This window comes from Eumetopias jubatus, unplaced genomic scaffold, assembly GCF_037043125.1.
Source record: "Eumetopias jubatus isolate StellerSeaLion01/CBP00866 unplaced genomic scaffold, mEumJub1_p1.0 scaffold_1, whole genome shotgun sequence".
Classification (NCBI taxonomy): Eukaryota; Metazoa; Chordata; class Mammalia; order Carnivora; family Otariidae; genus Eumetopias; species Eumetopias jubatus.
This window is the reverse complement of record NW_028274807.1, coordinates 80080484-80101550: the sequence shown is the minus strand read 5'-3', so window position 1 is coordinate 80101550 and position 21067 is coordinate 80080484. Positions and strand designations below refer to the sequence as shown.

Sequence of the window (21067 nt, the reverse complement as noted above, 5' to 3'; positions counted from 1 at the left end):
ATTATTTTTTCTATTCAATAAAAAGGCCTGGTAGGATTGCTCTTTAGCAACATTTTGTTTACTCAGGTTGCAGTACTTAATTGAAAGTAACATACGTTTTTTAAAAAATCTGCCCGTTCAGACATTTGACGAATTATCATTGATCTTCCCCTAACCTGTATCAATAAAGCCTCGATGTATTTAATTCTAACCATAACCTCAGGTCAAGAATTGAACAGCATCAGCCAGATTCAGAGAAATTGATGCCGCTTGTGTTTTCAGAGAGGGTCTGATGTATTTGATGATGAAAAACACCCAACCACGTTCACTGTACATTATGTAGTCTCTAGGCTGTTAGACACGAGAGAATGTCTGAGGTTCAAACATCAATTGCACTAGCCCAGAAGCACTTCTGAAAAACCAGGAAACATGTACGTTTCCAAAGAACATGCAACCATCCAGGAGAACCATGACACACACCCAGAGACACTCAGAGGAGCTGTGTCCTACCCAGAGGTGGACAGCTCCTGTGCTAAGGTGCTTTGTAGGTAGAGACACCTGTGTGGCTCTGGGAGGAGACTTGGGAAACAGGCTCTGTCAGGTAGCCAAGCAGGAAATGTTCTCTTCCACCCCAAATGCTGCTTTTCTAGACTTGAAAAACAAATCAACTGGAAGGGCAACTTGAGGAGGAATAACTGACATTATAGGAGATTCGAGGAGGTCACCTGTGGCAGTTCAGCCCATTAGTTGGCTTCTGATTTTTTTCCCTCCTCCCACTCTCTCAGGCTGGGATTCTAACAAGATAAGTCACTGAGGAAGAAGGAGAAAAAATACATTTCTTTGGGTGAATATCTATAGGCAGTCAAAATATAACAAAAACAACAATAAAAAAACATGTAGAGTTACATATCACATTGGTCCTCTGAGCTCCCAGAATTGTTCATGCTCACCTTTAACCTCCTAACACTTGAAGATGACAAAAATCTGAAACAAATCTTAAACTTGGTCCTTCCACTGAAGGCAGTTGGGGAGTTCTCTTTCAAATCTCTGAAGAAAAAAAAATTCTTAATGTCATCATTTGATTGTTTTGTGAAAAAAATACATCAAGATTTTAAACTGTGGAGAGGTTGAGAACCCACTCAAGGACAACCCTCTCCCACAAAGGATAACTCAGGATCTACTCGTTTAACTAGAATATACAGAGTGTAAAAAATTCAGGGGGCGCCTGGGTGGCTCAGTCAGTTAAGCATCTGCCTTCTGCTCAGGTCAGAATCCCAGATTCCTAGGATCAAGCCCCACAATCAGGCTCCCTGCTCAGCGGGGAGCCTGCTTCTCCCTCTGTCCCTCACCCCACCCCCGTGCTCTCTTTCTCAAATAAGTAAACAAAATCCTTAAAAAAAAATTCAGTATTTACCCCTAGTGGTTTTTCTTTTTTCTTTTTTAATATTTTATTTATTTATTTGACAGAGAAAGAGATAGTGAGAGCAGGAACACAAGCATGGGGAGTGGGAGAGGGAGAAGCGGGCTTCCCGTGGAGCAAGGAGCCCGATGCGCGGCTCGATCACAGGACCCTGGGATCACGACCTGAGCCGAAGGCAGACTGAGCCACCCAGGCGCCCCCCTACTGTTTTTTCTTAAACAATATAAAAAGTATCTATCTTCCCTAGAGAGCAGTCATTCCTAAAAGACCTTAACATTCTATAAGCCTCAGTCTATACACATTCAAAAGAGAATCAAAATAACTCCTCATCCCACACTATCATGTTATCAGGACCTTTGAAAGAAAAGGTTAAATGGGTTATAGGAATATGTAAGGCAAGTAAAGTAAGCACTGAGATTCAATAAAAACTTAAAGACATGACTATTGAAATACTATATTTGAGTGAAGTCAAAGTCAGGACATTCTATAGGCAAAGTTGATAGGTTTGCATGAATTTAGCAAAACACTCACACAGAATGAATCCTTCAACACCAGTGTGGATATGACTAACACCAAAAACACGATCCAATTTCCTCAAGAAATAAATGTATAAAAAGGTAGATACCAAAGATCTGAAGGCCTGATGTTTTGCATTTTTAGTGGGGAAGAGAACTGGCCTTGTCTGATATCAAAGTGACCACTGCATTTTGTCCCAGAAAGATTTACTCAGATTTGGTATAGTAAATAGCATATTTCTTAGAAAACCAATGATTTTAAAGAAGGGTAAATCTATTTTCCTCTCGTAGACCATGGCTAACCACAGTATGGCACAATTTTGGAGAAATCAGACCTCACCCAGTTACAAAAATAGCAAAAAGGGCTCTTACTGCTGGCAGAAAAGTGGCTAACATCTTTATTGATACTACAAGAACAGTGTTTTAAACTTTTCAATTAAGCATTTAAAAAATCAGCTCTTTCAGATAAGGCTGAAAGGGAAAAATTAAATCGTGTTTTATAAAATAGAAAGTAACTCCAATCATTCTTTGGAGGAAAGAAGAGAAAGAGGGTAAAAAGAGAGGCGGGGAGGAGACACTTTGGGATGAAAGCTGAATATGTGGCCTGTCTAAGCCGTTTGAACAGCCTGGGCCTCAGTTCCCCAATCTCTGAAGTAAGGAGAGCAGTGCCTCCCTCACCCTAGAAGGGGTTCTGAAAAGTTACGTAAGGATTATAAAAGGATTCAGTAATCCATAACTGTTATTACTGGTGTTTTATAAGGAATTTGTTTTACTCCAAAAGGGGCTAAGTATCAATATGAATAGAAGGGGATTATTCTCCTCAGTATAAACTCCAGGTCAGCTAAGGCTCTCTTTGATTTGTTGACTTTTCCTGACTTAGTTAAATCCTAGGCGCCCCAAGGATCCCCACACCTCCAGGTATTCGCTTCCTGAGTGACCCTTTCCCACTGAGTGCGGGCTGGACTAGTGTCTCATGTCTCACACACAAAATAAGGCAGAAGTGATGATGCACAACTCACGGACTAGGTGGGGCAAAGCACTGTGGTGTCACACTCTCTTGGATTACTCACTCAGGGGAGCCCGCGGCCATGCTGTGAGCAGACCTACGGAGAGGCCCGTGTTGTGAAGGCCTGAAAGCTCTAGCCACAGCCACAGAGAAACAGAGGCCTTTCAACCACCATATGAGTGAGCCTGATAGCAGATCTTCTTGACTGCAACCTCATAAAAGATGCTGAGCTAGAACCCAGGTAAACTGGTACCATATTCCTGACCCTCAGAAAATGTGAGAGATAATAAATGTTCACTGCTTTAAATTGCTAAGTTTTGGGGGTAATTTGTTTTGTTTTGTTTTGTTTTGAAGTAGGCTCCATGCCCAGCATGCAGCCCAATGTCGGGCTTGAACTCACAACCCTGAGATCAAGACCTGAGTTGAGATCAAGAGTCATAACACTTAATCGACTGAGCCACCCAGGCACCCCAGTTTTGGGATAATGTGTATGCAGCAATAGATTACTAATACACAGCATGTGACAGCATCTCATTTTGCAATTAACATTTATTTTAATGTCAGTCATTTCTCTGGGTATGAATTATCTTACCCATTGGTAAATTCTGTCATTTTTGCACTTGTCTATTTTTTCGCAATTTCAGACGCTGTCTGCTTAAACTGATCATCTCTGATTTACTACATAAAAACACAACTTGCTTCTTGTATCCACCTACTATCCTGTAATAAGAGGATAGCCATTTGTGTGTGTGGGGGGGGCGGTATGTATGTTTTTCTTCTGTGATTCCTGGCAGATTTTTAATCTAATTTGGGTTGGAGAGAGAAATATCTACAGAGAAAATTGTATTTTCGAGTAATCACACTGAATCTGGTAATACTAAGATTAACCCACCACCATCATCATCATTATTATTATTTTAAAGACTGATTTGCAAAACCTATTCTGGTTCCACCAAATCTAAAGCTCTGCTTTCCAAAACTCACTTTGCGGCCCTGTGCAACTGCTCTTTGCAGCGCACCTCATGTTTTAAAGGACCTTTGTACCTAAAATGCCCATGAAGGTTTCATTCTACTTAGGCCAAAGATTCAGTACAAAGACTGAAAAACCCATTCACAAAAGAGTAAAATCTTTGAACTGCTATTTCTCCCCACCCTCAGTTTGAAAATAAAGAAGAGGAAAAGAAATAAAAGCAAATTATTAAGGATACCTTACTATGGCTCTAATTTTTAAAAGTTGAAAAATATTTAACAAGCAGCTAATTTCACTTTTCAAGGCATTCAAGATGTACCAGTGGAAATAAAAAAACAAGACAAGAGCAAGATTTCGTGGAACTTCAAAATTTTAAAGTTCAAAAGATCAGTCCAAAAAATAGAGTTGGCTATTTTTATGGAACTGATAGCCATTAGATCCTTCACAAATGAGGGAAACCAAATGAAATCCTGAATTCTCAGACTCTTATATGCCACTCTATTATGTCTTACCATAGATCATCTAATTTTATGTTCCCCAAGACATGCGCTCTACCTCACCATTATAGGGATTCTTAATGAGCTATTTCATTTCATGTAAGTTTTAGAACAAAAACATACATTTTTAAAATGCTAATCCAACAATCCTCTTTTTTTGTGTTTCAGTTTTCTTCGGGTTTTGTGTTTTTGTTGCTTTTGTTTTGTTTTGTTTTGTTTGTAAAGGTCCCTCAGGTAACTGGCAGTTTCCATTTAGTTTGGCCTTAATGAATATTTACTGCACCCAGGACCCAGAAGCAGAATCCATACGGCTTTCAATTTCCTCAACTTAAATACAAGAAAGTGCAACAGTAACCAAAACACTTTTCAAAAATATTTAAAAGCACTACTTTTCACCACTGAATTTTCCTCCCAAGTACACACTCTGCTTTTTTTTTTTTAAAGATTTTATTTATTTATCTGACAGAGACAGACACAGTGAGAGAGGAAACACAAGCAGGGGGTGTGGGAGAGGGAGAAGCAGGCTTCCCACTGAGCAGGGAGCCCGATGCGGGGCTCGAACCCAGGACCCTGGGATCATGACCTGAGCCAAAGGCAAACGCTTAACGACTGAGCCACCCAGGCCCCCCCCATGCTATGCTTTTAAAACTACCTGCCTTATATCAGATGTTGATTTACAGGCACTCAGGCTCTTATTTAAAAAACAAAAAATATTTGCTAGACATATGAGAATCGTTTTTTTTTTTTTTAAATATTTTATTTATTTATTTGACAGAGAGACACAGCGAGAGAGGGAACACAAGCAAGGGAAGATGGAGAGGGAAAAGCAGGCTTCCTGCTGAGCAGGGAGCCCGATGCAGGTCTCAATCTCAGGACCCTGGGATCATGACCTGAGCTGAAGGCAAACGCTTAACGACTGAGCCACCCAGGTGCCCCGAGAATCTTATCTTCTTAAAAACAGTTTAAAACATCATCTATAGCTGGCCCAGTGTTTAACTGGAGAAGATATAATTGAGACCGACGAGGAAATATGTTCCTCCAATTATATGAAAATAGGGCTTGTTTTTTTTCTCATGAACATGTATAATGAAATAGTATATACATAAAATTATAAGATGGTCACACATTCAGCATATGTATCTTCTAAATTTGCAAAAGGATTTCAGATGGTTCCATATAATAGAAACATAATAAGGATATAAAATTAAAAGTGTAAGGGACTTTATACTAGAGAAAATAATTATTCCAGAAAACTAACTAGACTAAGGATGGCTGGAGCAACTGAGACATAATTTTAATTTTGAGCTTCCAAACAGCTATCATCATCATTAGATAAGAGACATACAAGTTTATCCAGTTCATTAACAGAAGGACTTTCCCCTCTCATTCACAGACAAGCCTTAAGGGTAGGAGATACTAAACATAATGGAGAGAGTCTTCAACAATATTTTATAGAAGCTGCAGAATTTTCATGGGGAAGAGACTACAAACCAGCAACTCGTGGGCCAGATTCAACCCACAAATTATCTTCTTCGACCCTCACAATCTCTACAAAAATTTTTGAATTGTTGCCAATATTTAACATTAAGAACTCTGACTTCCAGCTTCTTCTGAAAAATCAGATGTGCAAACACTGGCCTTACATTTCCACATGGTAGCAGTTGGCTGAAGCTGACTTAAGAGCTACCTCTCCTGTTCATCACAGAAACCCCCCCACTTATATCACCCACAGGTATTTGAGTGTGGACCCCTGTAAATATAGGGTGGTTTCTTGTGACAGCCTTACTACAAAACTTGGATGTAGGATATGAAATCAGTGGTCTTTGAAGATCAGTCTTCAGGAAGCTGGAGCGATGGAGTACGTGGGCACAAAGCAGAGCTCGGAGGGGAGCCTCCTCTCTCTATCTCTCTCTCTGGGCATGAAAACCATCCAGGAGGCTCTTTAAATAACATAGAAGGCCAAGTCCAAGGACTTTAAGTACTGCCCCCGAGAGTCCTTGACCACAGGTTAAGAAATCACTGAGAGAATAACATATATTGTTTGAAGTAATAATATCCTGGGTTTTTTTTTTTTAAGATTTTATTTATTTATTCATGAGACAGAGAAAGAGAGGCAGACAGAGAGAGAGGGAGAAGCAGGCTCTCGCTGAGCAGGGAGCCCGAGGTGGGGCTCGATCCCAGGACTCTGGGATCAGGACATGAGCCGAAGGCAGACGCTTAACCGACTGAGCCACCCACATGCCCCTAATATCCTGTTTTAGAACAAGACTCATGCATGCAGGACTGATGCTGTGCAAGTGTATATTAGATAATGGTTTATGTCCCCTCTGACTTGTGAGGTGTCCATTCTAATCAGCTGAAAACATTCTGAAGATCACCCCTGTGTTTATGGAAACTCACCATATGCAACAGATGAAAGTAGGGACGCTCTGCTTAAAGAAGGGGCAGGAGGGCCAACCTGCTTGGACCTCCTGAAGCAAAAACTTGTTGTTGATCAATGTGTGGGTCCCTTGTCACCAGACCCATCACTGTTCAAAGTTAGTTGACTCTAATGGCTCTACCAAGAACTGAAGTGCAATCATCGGCCAAGGAGCTCCCTAGAAAGTTCCCAAAGGGCAAATATTCTGTGCTATTGATTATAGAAAAATCCATAGATTTAATCTGGCATGCAGTTGACAAAGCAAACATTTGTTACTAAAGCGAAAGTGACAGGCCATTCCACAGGAAGTAGATTTAGAAGTCGCAAAGGCAGGGTCTAAATTTTCCTTGAGAAGGAGCTTTTGATCTGCTGGAATGTCTGAACAAGGAATGGACTCAAGGCCCAGAATTATATACTACAGGACAGATAACTTTCAAACTGTTTTTTAAAGCAGCAAACCCCTTTTCTGAACCAAATTCTAGACTGAACTCCAACACATAAAACTGCAATGAACATAGCTGTTTTCTGACTGAAAGGTGGTTAAGAAGCCAGGATCTCCCATGTACATATGTCCACTTCTTCCTTCCCATGAATTTGGCATCTCCTCAGAATCCTAAGGCTTTGTGCAACACACTGTTAAACGTACTACCATGGGGATTAAAAGATAGGACTTTGGCCTGGAAATATTTTTTTTTTAAAGATTTTATTTATTTGACAGAGAGAGACAGTGAGAGAGGGAACACAAGCAGGGGGAGTGGGAGAGAGAAGCAGGGTTCCTGCGGAGCAGGGAGCCCAATGCGGGGCTCGATCCCAGGACCCTGAGATCATGACCTGAGCTGAAGGCAGACGCTTAACGACTGAGCCACACCGAGGCACCCCTGGAAATATTTTTTAAAGATTTATTTATTTATTTTAGAGAGAGGGCACACAAGCAGGGACAGAGGCAGAAGGAGAGGGAGAGAATCTTAAGCAGGCTTGACTCCCTGCTGAGCATAGAGCCTGATGCAGGGCTTGATCTCACCCACCCCTGAGATCATGACCTGAGCTGAAATCAAGAGTCAGACACTCAACCACTTAGCCAACTGAGTCACCCAGGCGCCCCAGGCCTGGAAATTTTTAAGGCAGATATTAACATCTTGTCCATAATCGTGAACTAAAGCTACAAATTTTCAATACCAAAATTATTGTCTTGAAATCATTGAAACAGACATGCAGAGCAAACCATTAATACAAAAATCAATGAACCAAAGAGCTAACTCTTCCCTGGCAAATCTCCTAAGATGTATAAAGAATTATATTAGAACCAACCACCTGTTCCCAGTCTTTTATAGCCCTTAAAACAAAATGTCAGTTTCACTTACCTACTTCATAAGACTAAATCTCTGTCTTATTTCAAATAATTGAATAAACAGCACCTTTGTTATCTCAAATCTTTTGTGAATAAAAAAATGAATGTAAAATTTTAAAAAATATTAAGGGGCAAAAAAATTAGAAGTCTTCGTTGAGCGAGTATTTTATTCTTTATTCCTCAAAAGGGAGATTAATCCTACATTTTAAAATATCTGAGCTTAAAACTTTGTTTCTAAAGATCCTGGATTCTATCATCATTAGCAGTGACACAACTCAGAGTTTTCAAAAGCTTATTTCACAAATTCAGTGTCCATGACTTGAAGACATCACTATTCATACAAAGAGAAAGGGGGAAAGAGTACAGCAAGATCCAGGAGCAAGGCTAGATTATGCATCCACAAATTTTTTTTTCTATCCTTCAATGGTATTGGCGGAGGGGGGGGGATCTTTTCCCTTTACAAAGAATAAATACAATTGCACTCTAGGGGGGAGAAAAGTAGCCTAAACTTTCAATACTGGGAAATTCCTTCCCAAATTTTCAACTCTTCATAAAAGCCAGCTATGTTTGACAACCCCCCCACAACCACTGACAAACGTGTGTGTGTGTGTGTGTGTGTGTGTGTGTGAGTGTCTGTGTGTCTGTCTGCTGCACTTTCCCGGTAAGTGTATGCCACAGAACCCATACATTCCAACCCATTGAGCAAGCGCACACATGCCTCCCTGGCTTCCCCAAACTCAGCCAGCGAGAGGGCACTGCACTGGAGGCAGGCCTGCACACCAGGCACCTTCCAGCCCTGCCCGGCCATCCCCACGGAAATGTAAAGGGGAAGGAGAATGAGAGAGAGAGGGAGGGAGGGAGGGAGGAAGTGGCCAGTACAGGGCCTCATAGAAAGAAATGCAAAAGCTTTTGTGGGGCAGGCCAGCCACATACTCCTAGAGTTTTTAAACATCAAAGAATAAGTTGTGTGAGATTTTCAGTCCTGCTGGCACCCCTGGAGTCACTTACTGTCTTCTCTGCACTATCAGTGAGTACCAGGCTTTCCCCTGTGCTCCGGAATTAGAGAATGCACGAGCTGCCTGACATAGCTCACTCAGTCACCTATGCTGCTATGGCCGCCTGTCTCCTGTCCCCCTTCCTTCCCTCTCTCCCTCCAACTGTCTCCTTCTTTCTCTCATTCCCCTCTTCCTTCTATTTGAAGAGCTAAACTCCATTTTTCTTAGTGTTAAACTGTTGAATCATCTATCTGACTCTCTCAAAGATGCATAAATATTTTACTCCAAAATCTTACCCATACAATGAAGAAAAATATCCACTTTTCATTATGCATTGTTAAAATCACAAAGATCAGGAGGGACTCAAGTAAAAGGTCTCCATATAATACAGTTATAGCCTGTCCTCACATGAGCTTTTTCAAAATATCTTCGATTTCGTGAACTGGTTTGAGGTTAACCTGTCCCCAGAATCACCAATTACATATTTTTTGCTTTGCTTTTCGAAGAGAAAGCGTAAAGAGAAGATGTAGCAAGAACATAAAAATGTCTTCTCTGATAACATTTTAAGCTCTATTAGAGGTTCTTGACTGAGAAAAGTCATTATTTTTTATTCATAATAAACTTCCTAAGATTATGTTCTTATCAAAAAAGCACCTCTATCTCTAGAAGAAAAACTCTTATAAATCTCATTTCATTGATAGTATAATTGTATCTTACATCTTGTTTACTTAAAAAAGTCACCAATGTACTACATAATATTTAAGTATTGTATCAGAAAGAACCATCTTTCCACTCCCTGTGCTTTCACTGACATTTTCATGTGTCAGAAAGGTTTAAAATTTTCTAATGTTAGTAAGATGAATCATTTTATGAAAAGCAATTTGTGAGAATCCCATATTTTCCTCCTCTAGACCATACACATTTTTTTTATATACAGATGAAAATGAAACCATGCCAAACTTTGTGCAACATTCTAGGTCCTAAACAAAAAAGGCTGAGTTTTTCTCAGGGCTTAAAAAAATATATCTGGGCCAAAGGCATGAATACAGACCCTCTCCCCACACTGCATACACATTATGTTAATTTTCAGCCACAATGACTTTTAAAAACATCTCTCTTTCATAATTACTAACGCCGCTACAATAGGAAGGACTACTTCAAAAAGTGTCCTCAAATTATGCCTAACACTTTTAGCTGTTTTTCAATTATACTAAAAATAACTAAACTTCAGCCCCTTAGCTTCCTCAGCATTATCTGTTGTATACATGTAAACCTTATCTCTTATTCTGAGTTGGGAAAAACATACAAAGTTACTCTGTAGCCTATGTAAACATTATCACAACTCCTGCTTTATTGGTAGGGTACTGTTACTATATTTAAATTAGGAGGAGAGCAAAGGTAATAGGACCACTGTTTCTTTGAAGCAGGTCTGGTCAGGTGGAGGGAGGAGTTGCTTTTGAGCCTGAAGCCTGACAGCCCTATCTGCAAAAAGGATGAAGTACAGGTCTCTCCCGGCTGTTGTGAGGATAAAGTAAGATACACAGAAGGCCTCGTGCAACCCCTAGCATAGGAACTGCTTCCTAAGTATTAGTTACCTTCCTTCCCCATCTTCAGAGTCAGAATTCCACAGAACACGCAATACCTTACTCCAGACTATCCTAACTTAAAGAAATGAAATGCGTGGGGAGTTGGAAATAATCTTTTCACCTATTATTTTCTTGATAGTGCCTTCCTCCCTTCCGCCACCACCATATACATAGGACAGTACACAAAAGTTAAAGGAACAAGAGGATAAATGCAGGGAAGTTTACAATTAAGGGAAAATGAACTGCACTTCACATGGTTAATTATTTAGTATATGTCTTTGAGTGACTGTATCATTAATGAAGACCTCTGAAAACTTCATGGATGCTATCCTACTAATACTCATTCCATCCCCACAAGAGAGGCCAAAGGCCATATTCTGTACAGAAAGTGAAGCAGAGAGACACCAAATCTAGGGAAAGACCTGGCAGCCACCAGGAAAAGAAACCAAAACACAGTCCTGACCTCCAGCAATGGGTTGGTTAAAACCCAGGAAGAACCCACCCAAGTGATTCCTTGAGCTAGACTTTCCTTTACCACAAGGCTGATAGTCTTGACCAGAGCCACAGCTCACTGCCTAATGTGTGCGGTGCAAGATGTCGAGAGATACGTCTTTCTTGGCAGTGTTCTATTTCATAGCACAAGGAATGCAACCACTGAAAAAAGCAACAAACTCCAACCCCACTTCTGTCTATGGGCGAGCATGGTGTTAGGAGAAGGTAATGCTGCTGGTAATGTTTAAATTGCCTCTGTTTGTTTCTAATTATTTCTGCTTCTAAAAAAACTGTAACAAAGTACAGATCACTCAGATTGATGTAAGAATAAGACTGCAAAGGGTCATTCACAAACAAATCTATTTTCATATACTTCCATCACTCTTGAAAGGCACCCTTTGAGCCTTACAACTTTGACTGACTTCTTTAATTTAAAAAATAGAAAAAAAAAGTCTCAGCATGCTGGACTGAGGATCAGAAGACCTGGGCTCTAGCCACAGCTTTATTTAATAGCCATGTGGCCTTAGGCAAATTATTAAATCTCTCTGAAACTAAGTTTCCTCATCAGAAAAAAGGGGAGGAAGTTACTTGTCCTATCTTCTTCACATAATTATTATTTGGAGTAAATGAAATAATGTGTTGAAGAGGTTGAGACATCATCAGTACTATATGAATATATGATGCAGGCACATAAAAATACATGTATCTCCCTGAGAGAATGCTACTAGCATTATTTACACATCAACACATGGAATCATGAAACAACCTTTCTGATCACATTCAAAACAAAAATTAAAAATCCAAGCTTCCCCCTAAGGCAAATTCTCACACACTGGCACATATTAATTATATCATAATGAGAAAAGCTGAAATGGTCCCATACATATTTTCCTGGTCATTAGGTACAACATTTCTTATGATACAGGTAAATATCAGAAACTCTAAAATATGCATTTGAACTCTTAATTTTCATTTATGGGACTCATTAAAACAGCTATTTTATGAAATATTCTTGATAATAAACAGAATGGGAAAATTCTAAGTAATATTCACATTTTAAGAATAAAGTACAGAATAGATAAATAACAAGGAAATCTGGGAATAAATGAACAAAATGTATCTCAAAAATGCAAGTAGTGAGAAAGAGAGGCTTGGGAAGGAGACATGTATCTATTCAATGATGGACACTGGGTTAGCTTTCAGATTTGATTGCCCGCTATTAGTGCAAAAACATCCATTTTCTCTGGTCTACTTAATCTTTACCTTAATATGCTGTCAAACTCCAAACCAAATTAAAGAAACAATTATCATATCCTCCCTTCTCTTTGGAAGCCAAAGCAACAGAATCTGAATTTTTCTATAAGGGAAAATAATTTTTCTTCTCTATTTTATGGAAAGACCAAAGTACATGATCAAAACAGGAAAAGAAAAACCTTAAAAATAATGCTCTGAGCACTCTGCAATTTTGCTGCCGAAAATAGAACCCATACAGTCCATGCCACCAAATGAAAATTACAAGTTTGTAAGCATGAAGTCAAATTATAAAGTAAAAGATTTTTAAAAATATTTTAATGATGATAAATGGGAGGAAAGACTGTTATCTTTACTGGTAGGTGTTTGTTGTTTATTTGCTATTACGTTTTCTTCAACGATAGTGTTCTGAATGACTACCCAAACTGACTGGACTTAAATTTCAGTGTAAAAAAGGATAAACCTTGACTAATAAATTACTTGGGCATGTTTTGTTAAACAGAACTATGCCATCCTTCAAATTAAAAAGTTAATCATAACTTTTGAGAGATTATGCTTTTGACTGAAAGTTTTAGAAAACTGGTTTAAAAAACTGTCTCAGCCAAGCCACACCACTCTCTTCTTCAACACCAAAAAGAACGTGAAGACACTTTGGTGGCATGTAAGTGGAATTTTTAAAAGTATATTTTGAAACTTTTAAGAGTCTCCAAAGAAACCAGTTCAATATTTATGCTTCTAATGAAATTGATTCTGTCAGAGTACTTCTATCGTGCAAAATAATATACTGTCTTCCACAGTACAGAATTTCTAAATGAAAATGCACATTCAAATTTTGAATTTTCTAACATTTATAAAAATCGCTTGTACATCATCAGAGCCTTCGCAGAATCACTGAGCTAACTCTATTAGTGAGAGGGGATATCCAAGCAAGAGGAAGGAGAGTAGACTGAGCATTACATCGTCCTCCCAGCAGCACACTCGGTGCAGAAGCCAGTACAGGTGCTGGAGCCCTGGCTTCCGAAAGGTTAACCACCTACAAGAGTTATGTATCACTCAAAGCAAATACTGATTCCCTTTGTCACAAGGTTCAAACATCTAGCAATTTTCATTTGCCTTGTCAGATTCTAAACTCCAGAGCAAATGTTGCTCAATTAAAGATTTCCTTCTCTTCCCTCTTGATACCATCTGTCTGAAAGTACTGTCCCCCACAAAGCACACATGCACACAGACACCCATGTGCACACACCCCACTGAATCACAGAGATGACACACTTAGCTCAAATAATATCCTCTCACAACTCTGACCAATTGCTCATCTACTTTTGAGAATTTCATTAGAAGACTTGGAAGAGTGATTCAGCAATAGACAGCAAATATTTAGAAAGTTGAGAAGTATCAGATATGTGTAAAAAGTTCCTGTAGAAATCTGATTTTCATTGTTTTGACTTTTAGTAAGGGGAGGAAATTACTATTTACTAATTACTATTACTAATATCCAATTACTATCCTTTTATGCACTTTTAACCTCATTTACATCCCCCCAGCTGAAAAACTGGAGCAACTTCCATAAAAAAAAAAATCTACTCAAAATAGTTAGATGTAAAATTTGATATGCAATTAGTTCTAAATCATCTAATGTCCTTTAAAAAATTCTTCTTAAAGAAAATACATTATTTCACCCTGTGTAAAAGGTATTGTACAAATACTACTAATCTTCTCTCATCTTTATGTAATCTCAGGTTAAAATAGTAAAAACAAAACTCTGAGACCATCCCTTACTGGTCATCTTATATCCAGCCATAATTACAAGGAAATATTATTTTGAAAAACACCATTTGACAAATGTATTAAACATCACCAAACCTCCTTTTAGAATATGCAGCCATTTAATACTTTTATAAATTGCTACAATACAAATTTAAAACTGAGATGAATTTGACGAATTGGAAAATCAAGCAGCACATAAAAGTATTTTGATTTGTAGCTTTCAATGTTTTTTAATATTTAGCTAAATAACATAAAAACATCAAATGCCCAGTCTTTTAATATTTGTAAGCTAGAACTTTAAACCTATATCATCACCTGAATTATCAACTAATATTTTTCTTTGTTGCTTCTATTATCTCTTAAAGGTTGCAAAAATGTGTAATTCTTTATGGCATTTCCTAGAACCATATGAAAAAATTATTTGTTTTAAAAATGGGAAACTAAACGTCCAACTCAAAGTCAAATCATAAGTTACCTTACAGTTTGACATGTATTTTATATTAACATATGTTATATCCACACATGGAATCTATATAATTAAATTCAGGAATTAATTTTTAATTCAACAAATTCTTTAAATAGAAGGCTATCATATGATTTTAACATAAAAAAGTCTTTTCTGTTGCTACAAAATTAAAAATTGATGCAGCAAAAGCCTTTGTTGCAGGGAGGGCTTGAGGTTGGGTGATTTTTTTTTCTTTTTGGTATTTAATTCAACTATACACAATGTAGTACATACAAGCAAAATACAATTGAGATACTGTTTTCTTTAACATTCCTATAGGAGACCGAATTCATTTGCATTGGAGAGAACACAATTACTGATTTTTAACTCATGAAAGACAAATTCATAGCTTTTTCCTACACTACCTCATAGTAGTCACACCATTTCAGTGAAAGCATGTCTAGCACCACTCGGTTACTTCCTAGCAGTGGGCAGAAATTGCATTTTTCAAAGTTTTGTTTCTCACAGAATCATTCAACTTTAGTTACAAAGCACATTCAGGTTAGCGTATGTCTTAGCTCAAAACAATTTATGTGATGTGTGCACGTGCGTCTATGTGTGTAGATATATATGCAGATATATGTATATATTTTTAAACTAAACTCTCCTCAACTTCAAAAATGAAATTTCTATCAAGGAAGTTTCCACAACTTTTAGCAGAATTTTAAAGTCACTACCAGGTTCTTCCTCTTGAAGGAATCTTTGATTTATAAATACTACCAACAAATATGAATAGAGAAAAACAATCCAAAGATTTTTATTCAACAAAGCCTGAAATCAACTTAGAAAGTAAGAAAAATAGATGGTTTGTCTATGCTTTGCATTACAATACTTTGTATCTAGTAAGAATGAAACACACATGGCAAAAAGGAAAAAGAGTTTTCTGCTTCTGATGACCCTGAGAAAATAATGGTTATCTAGTCTGTCTACTATAATAGCACATGTAAAATGATGCTAGAATGATATATAACAAAAGACCCAATTGGTAAGCAAATGGCATGCCAATAATTTCATGACTTAAGATAAAAATATCTCCTCCCAAAGTATCATTAGCTTAAAAAAATCTGTTTGGAATGTAGATACTAAAACTGATTCTTGAAAACAGAAAGAAATCAGAACAATATAAAGAAAATGAGCACTCAATTGTTGAATGATTTTTAAAGTAAGCAAGCAATGAGGATGAATTGTTTTCTTCACATTTTCACTTCAACTAACACAAAAACCACATATAGAACTGACTTAACGCTGACAAATTTACTTCTAACTTGTTAAATTTCATGGAAATGCAACAAAGGAACACCAAAATAGTCACCATGTAACATAAAAGCTTTGGTTTCAAATGTCACAGTACCCTGCTTTTTTGAAAGCCAGCACCGTGGTAGTGCCCTGTGCATGAGAACATACAGCTGCTTCATCCCAGGGGTCTGAGCTCAGTACACAACGCCAGTCATTAGCCATCTCTCCCTTAGCCTGCAGTACAAGTAACTAATTCCTGCATTTTAAACCAATAAAGGAAAGGGAAAAAAAGAGTAAAACCATCCAATCAGAAATGATGCAACCCTCTACAGCAGCAGCTTATGCATACATTTGGTATGTCAAACGTCTTCAGTGTAGTGAATCATACACAGCGCATTTTAATCTACCTCCTAGGTATTTCATATCGCCCACATGTTCAAAGAAATCATGTACTAATAGGGCTGTATAAATCTTAGTTTGCTCTTTATTTAATTAATACTAAAAATTGGGGACATGCTTTTAATTCTGAACTCTTACATAAACACAACAAAATTACTTAAATGACACTCTGGCTAACAGCAAATAACCTCTCCATTTTGAAAGAAAAAGTTTATAAGTTCATTTGTGAGAAGTCTTAGGAGAGGTTAATAACTTTAGATAAATTAGTATTTCATTTACATTGCAACATGAAATAATGTACTTTGCAACATGAAATGAGACATCAACTAAAGTTAAAATTCTAGTGATTTTTATTAATTATAACCCCAAAAAGGACTCAAAACAGCTAGACAGCCAATAGAATTAGGCATTTATAGAATAATAGCCCATCAAATGTTTTAGGTGGTTCTTTCAAGTTTTGCTTAATAGAGTCATCAAATTTTCAAGTGTTGTAAGATGAGTAATTTAAACTTACAATAAGTACTTATTATATCAGGAAGTTTCAACTTGGATTTCTCAGGCAAAAAAAATTTTTATAGAAAAGTATATAAATTAAAATACTTAACTGAAAAACCAGTTACACACTACATCTGTTCCTAGAGAGAACTAGCTTAGTATTACACATGAAACTGCAAATCATAACTTTTGCCTTTTTTTTTTAAAGGCATTAGCTTTGTGATATGTCACAGAATCATTTGCAAACAAAAGATACTTTTGTTTTAACTAAGCGACAAAGTATCTGAAAATGCGCCCACAATTTTTAAAACCTCTTTAACAAAACATCTAAGTATTTATAAAATTAGTAAGTTTGTTTTAAAATCTATTCAATTCTGGTATAAAAATCAAGTAAGCGGTTACACTGTTGAGTATCACAAATTGTAAAGGTGGTAAATCAAAGACTTCACTTCAGAGTTTTCAATCCAGCTACTTAATGACTAATGGTGAAGAAATGTATGTGAATGGGATATAAACTAAGTTACGACACATGGGAGAAAAAAAATCTAGAATGAGTAATAAAGGGCCCCAATTTAAAGTCCACAATAAACTTTAAACAAAGATGTTCTCCCTCATTCTCTCCTCATAGATACTTCTCATGTAGGCAAATCACTGTGGAGAAATCCAACTTCCACAAAACTCTTCACTTCTTCATTAACAACAGTGCACTTAAATATAACTATAGATTTCACAAAGATTCTTGTTTAGCCTCAAACATATCTTAAAAGCAACAACAACAACAACAACGCTCAGAAGCAATAGTCAGTAGTTTCAGTGAGTAAAAAAGTCTGGCTTTTTAACTGCCACCCAATCCAAACAACTTATTTCTTTAGAGTGCTATGCAAAATATTGACCCCTTACTGAATTATTTTATTATTCAACGTTAAGCTATCTAAAAAAGAAAACTAATTAATCGCGAAGTTTAGTTAAGCAATTTAGCTGACAAAGTAAATATTTACTCTTAACATCTCACAGGAAGTCTTGACAAGCATTTGTTGCCACTGTGCTGGGGGTAGGGGTGCGAGTGGGGGGTGGGAGGCAAGTTTTGATAAACAAGTTTAACGGTCCCAGCGAATTTCACACAGCTAGGGTTCGCCACCCCTCACCCCCAATGAGGCACCAGATATTTTCCAAGTACAGTAAACACCTTATATAATGAAAGTAAAAAAATGTAACTTTCTAAACTATGTTATCTCCACTTAATAAAACAAACAAAAGCCTTTTTTAAAAACTATAAAAGCACATTTTTAAAAAACTGAGTGTATTTTTGTATTTATACGTAAGCCCTATCACAAAGTAACTAAGCAAAATATATTTACCTGAGCTTTTTAGAGACTGAGTAATCAACTTCCATGATTTTCCCATGCAATTCCACTTTACCTTTAAAACAGAAATTAAAGCACTCAGAACCTTCCTTAGATCAAACCGGCGGGGGTCTAGGAGGGGCACGCACAGAACTCCACGCTCGGGCTCCGCCTTCGGGCGCCCTCAAGGGGTCTCCTACCCCGCTCGAGCTGGGCAAACTCGGTTCCCAGTGGGAAGCAAGGTGGGCGCCCCGAGTCTTGGGACGAGGTGGGAAGGGCGCGAGCCGGGATCCGACCCCAGGTATAGCTGTGGGTGGCATTACCAGAAAAACAAATTTAATAAAGAGCGGCGCCAATTTGAAAGGATGAGCTCATTTGAAACTCAAGCTGCAGGGCTGGCGCGGCCCCGCTCCTCTCCCGGCCCCCACCTCTCCATTCCGCTAACCCGGGCCCCGAAGGCTCCGCTGCGCTCCCCTCCCTGCCCTCTCCACCCGGTGGCCCCGAGAAGACGCACTGAAGCCCCCCACCCCCCCTACCACCACCACCCCGGGGCCGCTTCTGAGAGAGCCCAGTCCCGGCCGGCTCCTGGGTGTCACCTTGGCCTCACTGCCGCCCCGCCCCCACCCCGCGCGCCAGTGGGGAAGGGGCTCCCGCCGGGCCGGGGTTCGGGGGGCGCAGGCTCCCGGCCCGGGGGCGAGCGCGGCTCCGAGCGGTGCGTGTGCGAGAGGGAGAGTTGGTGAGTGCGCGCGCGCGCGAGTGTGTGTGTGTCGCTCTCCGTCTCCCGTCTGGGCTCCAAGCGCTCTCGCGGGCCCCCCGGTCGCCTCTTTCCCGGTTCTCAGCCCGGGCCCCCACCGAGTTGAGACAGGGCACCTCGTAAAAAGGTGCTTCTGGCCGAGCGGGAGGCGGGGGGACAGGCGGCGGAAAGCCCCCAGCCCCGAGTTCTTCTCAATAAAATCGGACAAAAAATTCAGAGAAAAATAGGAGCGCTTGAGAGACGAGCGAGAGGGGACTGAGGTTCGGGAGAAGACCGAGAGAGATGTGCCGTCGTGCAGGGGCTGGGGTTGGGGGAGCCCCGAAACCTCGGAGGGGATCATCAGGGTGGCGCCGAGGGGGTGCCGAAAGTGGGGGACCGCGGGGCGAGGCGGGGAGGGGGCTTGAAAGGAGAGTGCGGCTCAGGGGACGCCAGAGGGCGAGAGGTCCCAGGCACGAGGCACTGAAAAGGGTAAGGTCCGGGAAAGGGAGAAGGAGATGCAGGATTTGGAGGGGGTCCCCTGACAAAGGGGGTGACGGGAAGGTCAGGGAAGAGAGGGGACGGGGGCTCTCTGAGGATGGGGGTGGGGAAACTCTGGAGAGCAGCTCAGGGAGCCAGGGGGAGGAAGGGTGCCCCCAGAGAGCGAGTGAGCCCTGGGCACCCTCGGAGCGGCACGGGGGTCGCCCCAGGGCTGCGGCTGGGAGGGCAGGGGGGGAGTCCGGAGCGGTGGGGGGAGGGGAGCGGGCCGTCCCGGGATCGGGCCGGCGGCGAGAGTTGAGGGTCTGGTGCGTGGAAGTGAGCGTGCGGGCGCGGGAGCCCCCGCCGGGCGCCGCCCGCAGGGCTCGGCCTCCCTCCGGGCGCCGTCCCGGCCTGAGCTGGGCGAGGCGGGGGGAGGGGGCAGCGGCGACTGCTTACCCGAGAGGGTCTCGATGGCGCGGATGGCCCAGTTCTGGTCGGGGTAGTCCACGAAGGCGTAGCCGGACTTGAGCAGGACCTGTCCCGCCAGGGGCAGCTTCCTGTCCCCGAAGAGCTGCCGGAGGTCGTCGGCGGTGACGGCGGGGCTCAGGTTCCCGATGTAAAGCTTGTTCATCATCCGTCTCTTCCCCGAGAGCCCGCGGCTCCCCCGGCCCGGTACCCGGCGCTCCTCGCCTCCTCCGCTGCCCTCGTCTCTCCTCCTCCTCCTCCGCCCCCCCTCCCCGCCCTCCGCCCGCCCGCCACCCACCCCCACCCTCAGCCTGGCTCCCCCCACCGCGGCCGGCCCGGCCCGCCCGGGGGCAGAGGCGGAGGCGGGGACTCGGCGCGGCTGCCTCCTCGGGGCAGAGTCCCGGGCCGGGCGGCGGCGCGCGGACAAAGCGCTCTCTCTGCCTCTCTCTCTCTCTCTCCCTCTCTCTCTCTCTCCCTCTCTCTCTCTCTCCCTCTCAAGGCGGTGGCGGGAGGAGGAGCAGCGGCGGGCGGCGGCAGCGCACCCCGCGTGTGTCTGTGTGAGAGTTTGTACGGGCGTGTGCGCAGCCGAGAGTGAGCGAGCGAGCGCCCCCTCCCCGCCCCGCGCCACCGAGCCCCTCGCCCCCGGCACGGCTACCCGGGCTTCTGCCTCCCGCCGGGCGGGCGGAAGCGGGTCGCGGCCCGGGGCTACGGCTCCCGGGCGCCAGAAGCCCGGGCGGGCGCGGCGCGGAGGCCAGGCGTGCGGCGGGGCGGGGAAGGCGCGCCCCGGGCGCGGGTGGGAGTGCGCGAGGGGGCGCGGGGGAGCGGCCGCGAGCCGCAAGCGTGGGAGGGAGAAGGGCCGTGGGAGAGCGTGGAGAGGGGTGTGCGCAAGGTGGACCGGATGTGAGAGTGCGGCTGCCAGGGCTCGCGGGAAGGTGTGCCTCGGAGGTGAGAGGCGAGGGCAGGCTGGGAGGCAACTTTCGCGGCGAGTTGGCCGCGTCTGGCGCTCTGCGCGGTCCCGGGCGGAGCGCTCCCTCAGAGACCCGCTCCCCGTCCGGCTTTCCGGGGCGACCGGGCGGCGCGTGTGGTCGAGGGATCGCGGACGGGAGTCGGGACGCCTGGGGCCCGGGACTGGTCGGGCCCTCGCGGACTGTGCACCCTGGGGAAGTTGC

The 21067-nt window shown here is 42.0% G+C and overlaps 1 protein-coding gene across 6 annotated transcripts in view; it reads right to left on the bottom strand.

The window, feature by feature from the left end:
* IGF2BP2 (insulin like growth factor 2 mRNA binding protein 2) overlaps positions 1-20136 on the bottom strand; it is a 154658-nt gene extending 134522 nt beyond the window's left edge. For all 6 annotated transcript variants that reach the window (XM_088025135.1, XM_028101092.2, XM_028101095.2 and 3 more), the window contains exons 1-2: positions 19890-20136; positions 18239-18299 (exon numbers count right to left, since the gene is read on the bottom strand). In XM_088025135.1, coding sequence (XP_087881261.1) covers positions 18239-18299; positions 19890-20067 — 239 coding nt within the window. In that variant the 5' untranslated portion in view covers positions 20068-20136. The remainder of the gene's footprint in view (positions 1-18238; positions 18300-19889) is intronic.
* Between the last annotated feature and the right edge of the window lie 931 nt (positions 20137-21067).